This window comes from Nelusetta ayraudi, unplaced genomic scaffold (assembly GCF_046127955.1).
Source record: "Nelusetta ayraudi isolate G7.1 ecotype Tasmania unplaced genomic scaffold, CSIRO-AGI_Nayr_v1 ptg000122l, whole genome shotgun sequence".
NCBI classification, from domain to species: Eukaryota; Metazoa; Chordata; class Actinopteri; order Tetraodontiformes; family Monacanthidae; genus Nelusetta; species Nelusetta ayraudi.
Genome location: NW_027466172.1, coordinates 367,704 through 382,217, shown reverse-complemented (window position 1 = coordinate 382,217; position 14,514 = coordinate 367,704). Strand labels below are relative to the sequence as shown.

The 14,514-nt window shown below is 42.1% G+C and overlaps 1 protein-coding gene across 7 annotated transcripts in view; it reads left to right on the top strand.

The window, feature by feature from the left end:
- The window catches only part of dntt (deoxynucleotidyltransferase, terminal), a 100,385-nt gene that overhangs the window by 6,546 nt on the left and 79,325 nt on the right, over positions 1–14,514 (top strand). The window contains exons 1-3 of one of the 7 annotated variants that reach the window (XM_076050100.1): positions 3,185–3,464; positions 10,444–10,618; positions 14,363–14,473. In XM_076050100.1, coding sequence (XP_075906215.1) covers positions 3,271–3,464; positions 10,444–10,618; positions 14,363–14,473 — 480 coding nt within the window. In that variant the 5' untranslated portion in view covers positions 3,185–3,270. Of the gene's footprint in view, positions 1–3,184; positions 3,465–4,316; positions 4,386–4,408; positions 4,807–7,313; positions 7,861–10,443; positions 10,619–14,362; positions 14,474–14,514 lie in introns of those variants that run through there. The other 6 variants (XM_076050099.1, XM_076050098.1, XM_076050105.1 and 3 more) reach the window with 6 other exon arrangements.

Below are 14,514 nucleotides of genomic sequence, written 5' to 3'. Positions count from 1 at the left end.
CTTATGGAAAAGAAAAGAAAAGACATAAATGAAGAAGTATTCTCTGAAACTGGACATACTGTTTCTTGTATCTCCCATAACAGAATTACTCAATCAGTCATCCTTGTTAATTGTTTTTCTAATCAACAACACACATTTTCACTTTTTTAATTTTTTTTATTTAACGTGAGAGAGCATTCCTACAGGTGTGGTTCTGATGGCCCTCACAAACAGGAACGGAGACAGTTCACTCAATGTTCATTTCCTGTATCTGTCTCACATGCTTTTCACCCAGGTTTCACCACACTGGGGTAGCAATTCCACACTGGCCTGTGGCAACAGGGTGGCCTTTAATTTTCCGGACACATTTCCAAGGCTTTTTTTCACGGACCGGTAACCTCACCCTCACAATTAAACTCAATAAATGTTGTTACAATTTTTCTATATTGCTAAGAATTTATTTCTAGTGTCCGGACTGCAGTATATGAACAACTGTTTTGGGAACAAAAATGAATGAAAATACTGATGTTTGATTTGACCCTGCTATGCCATAAAATTATAATGTCTGTTAACGTTGCAGAGAAAAAAGTAATAAAAAAAATTGCGATGATTCTGCTGTGTAAAATATTGAGGGCGAGCACTGGGCATGGAAGACTTTGGTCATGCGCCGCAAAAAAAAAAAAAAGTATATATATTGATATATATTTTAATGCAAAACAGCCTCTTTAGTGTTCACGCTGGTAAAAATGCCCATTAACTGAAGACCTATATTAAAAAAATTTCAACTTGAAATAACTCCAGGATTTTAATTAATTACAAGACTCCACCCCATTTTATCTTTATTATTGTAATCAAGGATCCGTTGAGCTACTGAGAACACTTAAAGAAAAAAAAAAAATTGGACCATTGCTCATGTGCTGAGTGCCTCTGGCACTGCTAGAGCCATTTGTCTCAGTATTAGTACAGTTATAAAGGCCTTGGTGTTTGAACGAGGGCCAACGTTGTTATATGAGGCTGAGTGATTGGCTGGGGGTAACTAGTGAAACATTTAGCCACACCTGCCCCGTGACACCGGTTAACCCCCAGAAGTTGGCTCTAATGAGAGCGGTGTCATAAATCCTGGCGGGCTGGCAGTGGCAAGGCGCTCTTATTAAGTCAGGAAATGAACAGCCGCTTTGCTGTTTAGATAGAATCAGTACCTGTGATGATCGCCCCTCCCCTTCGCACAAATCAACAAATCATTCTTATTTGGTTCACTGGAGCAGCTGCGGACATTGTGGGTAATCCAGTGATAATCAAACCCACTTATTTAATTACTGTTGGCCACTGTGCCAGAGAAAATAAAACAAGATTGTTTGCTGGAGAAGCAGCACTTTATAAGAGAGAGACAATTAGCTTGAGAAAAACATAACATTTTGATAGCTTAACTACAATGTCACCATATCTTGTCATTTTACCACAAGATGACGTTTGTGGAATTCACTTAATACAATACTGAGCTCGTCAACATCTTGAAAGGCAGCAAGGTTGACATTGATCTGCCAATTAATCACCAGCATTCACACTTTAACGACAGATCAACACATTTGCTTGCCAAACAAAATATCCAACCCAACATGTCTAACTGTGATCTGAGATCGTCAGGACACAAAAGTTATCGTAAGTCCACCTGGTACAGAACCTGACACAAGAGCTGGAACAGATGAATATTTCACAAGGGAGGGTTGCAACCTACTGCTGCTGAGGTTTCGCCTCTGCAACCTTGCACATCCACTTTAATCAGCTCCAACCTGAATCATTTTCAGCTGGCTGGAATATGACAAAGCATCATCTCTTAAAGAGAAAGAGGCAGCAGCCCCAGCCAGGGATCACCGGTGACAAAAACAGGAAGCTGGTGCCAACTTGTTATCAATGCTGATACCACCGTAGTGTCAGTTTTATAAAGTGAATGAATTCAAGAGTAAAGAAATGCACTCTACTCCTCGTAAGATTTAGCTTGAATGTAGTTCTATACGGTCATGAACAGGGGTTGGTGATGTACGGAGCAAGTGTAGAAACCTACACGGATTGAAGGTGTTGTGCATCAACAGACTCCCCCGACAGTGGAGAAATCAATTTAATTCAAAATAAGTGGCCCACTGATGTGAAAGGATGGGCAGAATTTTGTTCCAGGTATACCCTTAAGCTTATTCTAAGCCTTCAACAACAATACTGGACAAAAAGTTTGCATTTCTTTTTCTCTTGGTTCAGTATTGACCTCTACTGAATGGTTGAGGTTTCACTCGATAGTTTAATTAAGCTGCTAAAGGGATAAATGGGCTTGGTAAATGTTTTCCACTGATGTTTTCAACAGATTTACATGCAAAATATAAAAACAGGCACATAAAACATCCCACCTGATGGCTCAAGTTACTGGTTTTCACTGAAAGCGAGGCAACACAGCCTGAATGGTAACTAATCTTGTTGTTCTATCTATTTGCAGATGTGCACAAAGGATCAAACGTCTGCAATGTTGTTGGGCTGAATTACAAAGTTACTTTGGCGATGCAGGTTTTTTTCTTTTCTTTTTTTCTACCGGAACTAATGTTCACGGGCTGCCTGTACAGCACTCCAAGGCCGCGCTCAAGCTTGCGCCGTCTCATGGGAAATGTCCACAAAGGCTCTCAATTTTTGGGCTGCGGGCTAATTAAAGCGGCGGAGCAGATGGTGCGGACTTGGTCAGGACATAATGAGATAGTGAACGGTGAGGCGAACCCGACATGGCACAACAGCTGTGTGGGGTTTGAGAGGTGACCGGCAGTCGGGAATCTCCCAGGAGCGCGTCTCCAGTCAAGGGAGTGGGACCGCAACCGCCTGGAAACTTTTCGGTGCAGCATCTGTGTCAGCTGGTGTTTACTCCGTTTCCATCATGTATGCAGTTTCTTCTTCTTTTTATTTTTTTCAAAATCTTTTTCTTTCTATCTGTCTTTCCACTCCCTTCTTCAATCACTCGATCTTTGCAGGTGGGTTTTTGGTAAACACCAAATCCTCAACACCTGTTGCCCGAGCCAGTTCCCCCCCCCCACCCATTTTCTGCCAACTCTAACCAACCCTGCTCTAACCGACACACATACTGGAAAAAAACAAAAAAACAAAAAAAAAAACATCTACAAATGTGACGTAAACAACCGGGGCAAGACCAAAACAGTTTTTTTTTCCACTCCCGGATGGGGGTGAAGCTGCACGCAGCATCCATTAAATAGTAAATTCCCTCTTGTGTAAATATACTGAGGGAAGATCACCCCGAGAGAGATGTTCCACACTTCGATTGTGCCCCAGGTGAGGAAAAGGCCGAGGCCAGCGGAGGCTGGTGTCCCTGGGAATGGAGAGGTGAAGTTCAAGGATGTCAGGCTGTACCTGGTGGAGAGGAAAATGGGCCGCAGCAGGAGAAACTTTCTGACCCAGCTGGCCAGGTCCAAGGGCTTTATTGTGGAAGACGTCCTCAGGTTGGGACAAAACCTTGACTTTCAGCTTGTTGCAACTTTCTTTTTACCAACTTGCTTGCTTTTCAATTGGGGAAACGCGTGAGAAACTAATTTCCAGGGCCGCTGGTGAAGGTTTTAACAGGCTGGCATCCAGGCCAATAACTGACGCAAAGCTTACAGAGTGGTGGCCTAAAAACAAGTCCATTTTCTACTAAACCAGTTAATGCTAATTCTATGGTTGGGTAACTGTTTATTGACCAAACATCCCAGCCAGGACATTTGTTTGTTGAAGTAATACGTGGATTTGCTAGTATGGCTATTTATAATATTATCCCATATATTTCATTCATGCATATGTCTCATAGGATTTGAAAAGAGAGCTATTGATTTCACGTCAATTTATAATACAGAAGAGACATTATTTCCATCATTATTTCATTTCAGAGATTTTAAAATTGTTTTTGCACCATTGAAACTTGTCAAAGAGGTATTCTTTTAGGCATAAAAAAACCCTATCAGAATTTGTGTCTTTGGTTATAGATAGCTTTGAACAATCTTCTTTTCATACACTATACAAGAGGCATACTTTACATATATTGAAATGATAAGGCATCTTTGCATAAACTTCGAGTATCATTTGAGTATGTCATTGCTGGCCCAAGTGTCCTGGTTTTTAGGTCATGAAAATACAGACTTTTCTACCAGAGTTATTTTATACCATTCTTTCAAAAGATGTTAAGCTCCAGTAAAATAATTAGAAAGGCAATAATTCTATTAAATACTTATAGGAAAGGTCAGGGCATCCAGTCTGTCTCTGTTTCACCTAAGCGGAGTGCTCCCATGAGCTACAGCTCACTGCTCCCTGTTAAGGAAGGGGAAGCAAATTGGCTAGTCTAGCAACATCTCATTGACAGCAAGTGGGCCAGAACCACTGGAGGAAAGGTAACATAGCAAACAACAAACCGAATAAATGAGTGCGCGCGAGTATTTTTAAAGTTGCGCAGAGAAAGAGACATTTCCGCCAGCCTGTTCTTGCGATGATGAGTCAACTGCACTGTGGTAATTATGGCAGCGGCGTGCCTTCCTAATTTTCTCTGCCTGTAATTGAAAGTATCTTTTAAGGCGCAGGCTGTGAGCGCAGCAGAGGACCCCCGCTTGACACCGCTTCAGAGCGCAGCTCCTTTGAGACTCCTCGTACTGTTGATACAGCCTCTTTTTTTCAAAGCTAACTTTGTGTTTGGGTCGAAGCAGATCAAATTGATTCTCATACCGAGGCAGTGTTTTGATCACCTTTACTTTTATAAATAGGCGCTGCAGTTGGAGGAGCTAAAAACATTATTTCGGAGACATTGGTGCAGTTAAGGTAAGATGCTAATGAAAGTGTATTTGCTAGAATTATTGGAGAGCATAAGAAAGCCCTGATAAGGATGCTTGTTTAAGACAGAGAATATCTTTGACAGAAGGTGAAGAAGTTTGACTTGGGGAGCGAGGCGAGGTTCACGATAATCATAAGTAATTCTTTTTTTCTTAAGTTGCCCTAAAAATGGGTGAAGTTGAAGTGATTTAGTTCAAAGGTTTCTCAGAGGAATGTGCCCCTGTGAGTGTTTGCATGTCTAAGTGCTCTTGCCAGCCGTGCGCCAGCTTGGCCATGGCAACATTCCCAGAAATGCAGCTTGAGCGCTCCTGCCGTTACACTTGGCTTGACATAATTGTCTGAAACCAACGACAGGAAGTAGAGCGTGCCCGCCTCAAACTGACGCTAATGCTGCAAATCGACAAAACTGATATCAGCTGCAGTTTGACAGGAACACCTCCGCGGGTCTCACTCTCTCAAAGATACGGGCTCAATTGTTAGAGGTTCTCTGGAGGGGATTCACGAGGCATGAAGGCCAAACAACAACAAGTCTTCCTTGTTTTTGCACTAGTTTTTGTCTTTTGTATAATTTAGAACAATAGTTTTGCCTTTGTTTTTTTTTGCTCAAAAAGGAATGTCTATTTTTCTAAGGGCCGTCTATTATTTGTTGGCTTGAATGAACAAGACAGCACACTTGCTTAGACTACCTCTTTTTAGATGTGCACATTAAGTGACATGTTAAATTTGCCACTGATGATTGATAATAGCCAGTGCTTATACTCTAATAACTATTCCCAAAAGCACTGACGATGTATCACAAGTGTCTTCATAGTGCTGGAGTACAGTGCTGCGATTCCCACGAAATCACCCAGAACTTTGACTTCCTCCTCTGCAATATTTATGACTACATTGCCGTTAAAGGCTCAAAAATAATGATTTCTTGTTGTTTCTCAAAGTAACTATAAAGTAATGCATTATTGATCAATTTATATGCTTTGAAATTTTTTGATTTAGTGGATTACAACAATACAACAGTACAGATAATTTATGAAGTACACAATAACCTGCTTCCTGACTGTTTTCAGAGGCTGTTTGAAACAAGAGAGAGAGTTAATATGAATTCAGGGGATTAGGATTGTTAAAAACACCAAGAGCAAGGACAAACATTACGAGCAGATGTGTCCGTTGAAGGGGTGAACCTGTGGAATGAGTGTGACGAAGAATTAAAAATGTGGAGTTCACTTTGCGTATTAAAAAGAATGGTTAAAAACAAGGTGGTAAACAAAAAAATTTCGAATCTTTTGTTTTTGTTGTTCTGTTCATATATGGACTGGATATATGGAGAATGAGCAGCTTACATGAAATGTAAAAAGGGTCGGTAATATGAGTTTAAGCTTCAGCCTACACCTTTTCGGTCAATATAATTTTGTTATTGTTGCATCCTTTGTTATCTGTTTATTTGTATACGTACAGTTGTGAACGAATAAACTAAACTGAACTAACTCAGGGGTTCTCTTTCAGTTGCAGTGTCTTCAGAGCTTCTATCCACTACATTGTTTCAGGCTTAGGAGGATCAAATTTAACTTTTGACATCTCCGCCCTTAATGCCAGGGATTCCAAAATGGTGTGGCAAATTCTATTTTGAGGTCCAAACTTTTAAAACCCATGTGCAACTGTACATTATTTATGCATATTCATTCATTCATTCATTCCTCCATCTTCTATACCCGCTTATTCCTATTGAGGGTCACGGGGGTCTGCTGGATCCTATCCCAGCTGTCTTAGGGCGAAGGCAGGGTGACACCCTGGACAAGTCGACAGTTCATCGCAGGGCCACATAGAAACAGACACAGACACAGACACAGACAACCATTCACACTCACATGCACACCTACGGACAATTTAGAGTGTTCAATTGACCTCACATGCATGTTTTTTTGGAGTGTGGGAGGAAGCCGGAGAACCCGGAGAGAACCCAAGCAGACACAGGGAGAACAAGCAAACTCCACACAGAAAGGTCCCAGGCCCGGGCATTTATGCATATTGAATTATTGAAAAAAAAAAAAAAAAAAAGATTCATTACCTCCTATAGAACCCATTATATGTCAATTATTAGATAAAACATGCACAGAAAAGTTAGTGAAATACCTGTTTGCTGAGAAACATAAGTGTCCACTGGGATTTGGCTTGATGGATTATGTACATTGGAGCGAGGAGCGCTAACATTTTATTTTAACTGTAGCGCAATTGAACTTTATGTTAAGAATTTCAATAGACGTGGGTTAACAAAAAATGTCGCACCAGAAGGACATGGTATTACAGCGACCACTGTTGCGTAGAAGTCTGTACATCAGACAATCCAACTTTGATCTAGCCGTCGGTTTTCACTGGGGAAAGAGGAGTCCACCAAAGAGGAGTCGACTCCAGAGAGTTCTTCATATCAAAGCACATTGACTTTAGTTTGCCTGCCTCCGTGTCTGGCTCGCAGTCCCACCGATACTGAGGAGTGAAATCTGAAGCTGGGTTTAAATTCCCACTCATTTGCATGCCAAGCTGCTGTTTTACATTCTGCGTGGGTACGCTCAAGATGAGAAACCAAAGTCAGGGGATAGATTACATCTAGGTAAACAGGAGAGAGTGTTTTGCCCCCCCCCCCCCCCTTCCTTTGATCCTCAATCTTGTTCCAATATCCACCCAGGCCCTTGTGATTTTTAGACGGAAATGGAGTGCGTGAGAGAGAGAGAGAATGAGAGAGTGCCATTGGTAGTGCTCAAATAACTAATCACAGGGAACGAAATGAAGCTCGAGGAAATAACACTTATGTCCTTGAAATGCCTCGAATTTGAGATGCACTCTGTCCATCCCTTTGTGCCAGGAAGGATTTTTCTTTTTCAAACATGGACCATTGGTGGCCCGGCCGCTATGCTGAGCAGATAGAGGATTAGTTTCGCCACTGATTTGGCCAATTAGGCCCCAGCCTGAGCTCTGCTGGGGTATGTCTTAAGGAGTCTTTTCACCAATTTGCCCATGCCAGGAGAGAGGAAGAGGAGGAGTGTGCTGCGGGTAATTATGAACGGCTGAGCGCCCTGATTGGGTTTGGTACTTAGAGTCTATGGCAGAAAGTGGGAGAGATATAAAGTCTGCTGAGAAAGTCTCGGCGGAGCTGTAGGAGGCACTGGCTGAATTTGCTCAGCTATCCGACAGCGAGGGCCTGCGCTGGATGTTGTTCGCCAAGTGCTGATCCCCAAACAGCACGAGTAAGACCACAATGCTGCATTTCAAATGCTTTGCTTGAGCCTCTGCTTGGTGGGAAGGCAACTGAGACCGAGAGGGAAAGTTATTTTTGTTAAACCAGGCACGCAGGTCCTCCAGGACAACAATTCAGAAAGTATTCTGAAAGCCACTTGAAGTGGAAAGACAGTAGAAAGGCTTCTGTTGCACCTGCATCTTGTGAGCACAACAGAACAGCATTGTTTGATTTTTTTCAAGTTGTTTTTATTTTTATTTTTCAATTTGATTGACTCCGAGACAACAAAGTGGTGCTGGGAACAAAGTCAGAGTCTCATAACCTAACTTAACAAGCAGGTAATGGCAGTAAATCATTTTTTTTTTTTTTAAATATAAGAGTGATTGCATTACGAGAAGCAGTGAGCGGGAAAACACAACACAGCCAAAGTCTCACGTAAACACATGAGACAAGAAGCAAACAGCAAAAAGCCTTTCAAGACAACAACTCATACTCTGAAAATTGAAAGAAATTTGACTTAAACGGACTCAGCCGTCCAAATAATGTTGAATTTTAATTATTTAATTTAATTATACTCCATTTTCACAGCTTCACTTCCATTTTGCCATTTTAAATCTAATTGTGAGAATGATTTATACGTTGCTATATGGATTTTTTTTTTCTCTTTTAATAATGTTTCCATACAAATTCCATACAAACTGTAAATTTGTCACAGTCTCGACAGAGGGCACAGTGATACCAGGCAGGGTCAAAACCAGGTGAGCAGACAGAATCAGGCAACGAGGGACGGAATCAGGTTAACAGACTTCTGGATGCACTGACACGAGGGACAAGACGATCTGGCAACCCAGTGGACACCGACAATAACGAGACAGGTGCAGCGCATTAGGGAGGAGCAGGGTAAACACAAACAACGGAAACAAAACTGAGGGCAAGACGAGACGTTCAATACAAAACAGGAAGAGAGATGGCATCTTCAAAGACTACATGACACACAACAAAGATTTCTCTCAAAATTCCTCTTTTTCTAAGACTGACCAATCTATTACTCCGAGGCCACATTTTCTCCTTCATATTTGGCAACTCTAACTTGGTTTAAACTCTTGTGGACAATTAGACGTCAATATATTTCCACTTCAGCCAGATAAAAGGAAATAAAATTTGGTATGTGAGGCTGTCGTGGTGTTGTTTTATCTGGGTTACAGTGTCACGTCACACTGTCTGTTGATTTTCAGCATTTTCTGTCCTCTTGTACACAAGGCCGGACCAGTCGCGTGCATGTGTTAGTGTATGTGAATCTCTGCCTCCTCCCACTCATCAGAACGTTTGCCCCACCCACTCTTATACATAGTGAGAACCAACCACCCCATTTTTTTTAGAAAAGAACATAGCAGAGAGCGGAACGAAGCATCAGCACATAATAAGTTGGTAATAAGTTGGAACCTGATGTCTTGGTCTGATTGTATTTTCATAATTGTGTTAAAACAGAAAGGTCAAGACCGCTTTTGAACTGCATAGCAACTTAATTAAATTATTTGGCTTAATTTTTTGCAAACGCTAGCATTTCCAACTCGTTCAGTTCACATTCACACGCTTGCAGCATCATATACTTGCATCGTCGCTTAAAATTTCCTTTGCTCGCGCGGTGGGTGTTCATTGTGTCGCATACGAAACTAGGGAGGGGGTGGAGCCACGGAGATGGGAGGAGCGAGGAGGCGGGGCGATATTATACATCATGTAAAACTGAGAAAGGAAAAGAAAAGTTAAAAAAGAAAAACATCAGGTTGGTAGGACCATGCAAGAAGCAATACATATGGTCAGCAGGTAGATTACAACATAGTAGTGTAGTAGTTCCTTGTCCCAGGCCCAAGACATTATCCTGGATGAGAAAGAGTTCCAAGATTGTACAGTCACTGGTGCATTATTGAGCCGTGCAGTTCTTCATTTAAGGTTAACAAGGCTAGAGAATGATCTCATACACATTTCCGGAGTAAACCAGTTTTTTTAAAATAGTTTTTTAAATGTCCTTTTATTTTTTTTTTTGCAGCGGTAAAACATACAAATACCCTTTTTAAGCTGTATTTGTCACAACATTTTGAATGAGAGGCCGCAAAAATGTAGCTGTTGCTGACTAGATACATGGGAAACGCTGCTTGATCAATACAAGACAAATTTCTCCCCTGGCACACTAAAATGTACAGCTATTGGAATGCAAGGGTCGAAATGTAATACAAGCTTAAATCGCACCAAATATTTACAAAAAATGTTGTTTTTTCCCCATTACTGAAACTTAAAAGGGCAAAAAAAATGTTCAGTTAAACCTCCTCCTCCCCTGCAAACTAAGGATGACGGGAAACAAAACCGAGAGATGAAACTTCTAATCTTCCTTCCCTTCACAGCGACAACGTCACCCATGTGGTGTCGGAGAACAGCCACGCCTGGTCTCTGTGGGAGTGGCTGAAGGACGTCGCCCCGGGGAATCTGGCCCACATGAACGTGCTGGACATCTCCTGGTTCACGGACAGCATGAGGGAGAGGAGGCCTGTCGCCGTGGAGACCAGACACCTCATTGAGGTTCGTGGGACGTCGTGCGCGACGGCCGTATTCGGGTGGTTGTTGGGGTTGGCACTAGGTGGCGCTAGGAACCAAGTAAGAAGCTCAAAAGGAGTGCCTCGTGCACTGCCTTAACACTCTGGCGCTCATATTCTGAATACAGCCCTCCTGCCCTCCTCCTCTCCCTTGCATCCTTGGTGTCGAGCAGATGACATGGAGCTCTGACAGAAACTTTTAATCCCTTCTGCCTCTGCTCATGAAATCAGCCTTCACCCTCACTGATAACAACAGCTGGAGTTGTGGCCCACTTACTGGTACTCATGCAGTTCTCTTCCTCCCACCCTGCGGATGGTATTATGAGCAGTTGGCAGCATATGGATCCAAAATAAAGAAATATGTCATCCCATGTTCCTGCCACAGCAGTGAATGGAGGAGGGAGGGAAAAGAATCCAGTGACTGCAGCCTCGTTTTTTTTGTAGCCGCATCTCCTCACAGGCTTTGACAGTGTGAGCTGTCACGGTGACATTCACAGGGTGGCCCGGCTTCCATGCGAGCCATCCGCCCACCCCAAAAAAAAGAGAGCTCCTCTTCTCATGAGGCCCATCAGCCTCCAGCCAGACGCGTTACTAAGAGATGTGGCTAATAACGATGCTGACATTTATTGACCCATCTCCCCAGGTAACAGGAACCTGACTTCACTTTTCCTCTTATTTTGTGACGTGTTTTACCCACAGACTGCGTACAAAGACAGATTGGAGCTTCCAGTTTCGAAAAAGAGGCCGACTCAGAAGTGCCGAAAAACATGCATTCTAACGTCTGGCCAGCAGGGACAGTTAAAAGTGGTCGCGAAATGATGAAAAATGGCCGGTCGTCAGTAGGTAAAGGAGCACTAAATTTATATTTTCAAAAACTTGTTAAAAAATACTTTGTTGTTTGTCACTAGAAAAAAAAGAAACATTAAATAGGCCTATTTCATCCGTTATGTCTAATTTTGAGTAAAAACTGCCATAAAGTTGTGGCCATGGCTACGGTATTGTGAATAAGTGTAATCAGTTTATCAGCGGGTGGGCCGACATTGGGGCACAAACAAATCTGGAACCTAAGATGGCACTGACCGTGAAACCCATCTCTAGGCCTCAAAATGGGTATTCGCAAACCAGTGGCTGAAGTCATGATGACACTGATCAAGCTTTATATCAGTCTTTGATTTTACCTGTGAGGGACCATCGAGGCGACGCACAGTGCCGGAGTACCGTCAGTTTTCCCCCACCTATTAAAAAGTGCTGTGCGCGTGTGCAGTACCCCAAGGCATGTTCATACTCAAAGGGTTAAAGTTAGGGTTGGTGATTGGTGAAACCGACAGAACATCAGCATTCATGTGTGCCGTTCACCCAGCCGTTTGTTTTTCATTTAGACATGAGTCTATTTTAGGCCTTAACGCACACCAGGGGAAAAATATTCCCTAAGCACGCTCCTTTCTTGGGTGTGTTCGCCCGTGGCTTTCCTTGATAGTCAAGAAGCGGCAGTGTGTGTTTTGCTACCATAAATGTTCCACAGCCAACCGCTGTGGAATTTTAGGTATTAAACCCACTGAAATTAAATATTTGTGTTTATAATGCTAATGTCTCCTGACTCATAAAAAAAAGCTGTTTAGCCTTTCTGTGTGGAGAGGCAGGCAAGGTGCAAAAGAAGGAGGAAATTGGAAATACGAAGAGTTGTGATTTGGAGAGGGTGAGGTATTCTGCAGGGGTAATGTTGGGTTACATAAGGCAGCCAGAAAAGTGAATAAGTGATATTCAAAGTGTCTGGGAGGTATGTCCCAGTTTTAACAAAGTAAGCCCAAAGTGAAAGTAAGTAACAGTAAGTAGTAAGTAACAAGTCAAATGTGTCTTCGGTGACTAAAAAAAGGGTGCTTGAATTTTTGAAATCAATAATTTCAAGTGTAAACATTTTTTAACTGACAAACTTCTCCTCTTCAAAGAAAAATCAAATCTGTCCTTTCAATAGCAAGAGAAAAAAGAGCAAAAATGAAACTGCATTAAAGCTGCATCAAAATCAGCTTGCTGCTTTGTGATCCTCACCAATCACTGCTTTTATAAATGTCGAAAATAAATAAAATCAGTTGCATTTCTTATGGCTCCATCTCTGCAACCTTTCCAGTGTTCATTCAACTGATAAGATATCTACAAGCAAACAACAACAACCAAAAGACAATTTCCTTCAAAGTAAAATCAAATGGTCTGTAGGAGCAAGAAATTCAAAAATGAAACTAAATTAAGAACTGAAAATGGGTCAGTCTGCTGCTGTATGACGCTCACTTGTTTGAGCCAGATACATGGTGTCTTATCTTGTGTACAAGTTCATCAATGTTTGGGGTCAGGCTCTGAGCTGAGGAAATCCTCAGGATTGATTGAAAGTGTTCATCAGTAAGACGAGTTCCCAGTGTGATGTTTTGTTGATTTATTATTATTATTTTTTTTTATCAAAGAGAACAGTTGTTCACACAGCTATGTGCTACCAAGCATAGGTGCCGTTTACACGGAGACACCCATTATTTGCAATGCATCCAGTGTAAATGCTGCCAGAGGGCCTTAACAATAGAAGGTATACTTCGATCATAATGCCATGGGATGGAAATAATAATTAAATATATCCACACATATCCGTCCGCTCAAAGCAAATGTAGGGGAGGACACTTGGAAGAAAGAAGGCCAGGTGGGGATATTCTATCGCCGAGATCAGTCTGAGAGATTTAAGTTCCACAGAGTTATGGGCCTGTATAATGACAGAGCCCAGATGGAGAAAGTATTCCCCACATGATGATGCACACACGCTCGTCTCCGCAGACCCACAATCCCATACTGGATTAAACCAACTGCAACTGTGGCGATAAAAAAAAAAAAAAGACAGCGAAACCCCCCTCCTGTTGTATTTAGAGGAAGCACTCAGGGAGTTTCCGAGACTGTTTTACTTTTGATTGGCAGAAAAATTGTGCTGTGAAAAAAAAATATTCAAAGCGATTCAGTTTTTCATTTTTTTTTCTGCTGAGATCAGGAAATGCTTCTGGCTGAGAATAAATGATGAAGTTTTTTTTTTTTTTTTTTAATCCTCCACTGATTGATGCAGCACAGCCGTGTGAGAGGCTCCAGCTACGGTATTTTCATTATCATTTTTTGAGGCGCCCCTTGCCTGCTCCTGCAGCATCTGTCCCAGTCAACAATGTGCCGTGACAGTCTTTCCGCGACCCAACCCTCTTTGAACACTCCCGCCGTTCAAATGCACGGGCAATTTTATGGACACAATGTTCCCTTTTGTGGCGTTTAATTGTGTGCGAGAATATTAATATTACATCGGTAATCCTTTTGACACATATATTCCAAACGGGCGGGGGAACCGTTTCTTCAGCGGAATGAAAAGGCAATTTACAGGAGGCAAATTGGATGATGGCAAGCAGATTTGCAATGCCACGGGTTAGGTGGCGTAATGGATTTGGATGCCGGCAGACTGTGAGATGAATGTCATTAGCCTGTTGCCCTGGAGAGACGCGGTCATAAAAATATCGTCTCCGAGGCAAATGGCTGCATTTTTTTATTTATTTATTTTTTTATTTATTTTTTTACCTAATTCAATTTGACCTCCTCGCTCCGTGCTCATTGGTAAATCGCCTCACATGTGGTTATAAATTTTAGGCGGTCAACGATATGCGCGAGGCGGGAGAGCAAGACGCGTAAATAACTTTGTGTCTATATTATGTTTTGTGCGCAGGATAGCCTGGCCGAGGAAGACTCTGGTGGAGAACCAGCTGCTTTGACTGCTGTCTCCCAGTACGCCTGTAAGAGACGGACCACTATCGACAACTACAACAAGATTTTCACAGTAAGTGTGAATAATAAAAACATAAAAAAACGGGAGATAAA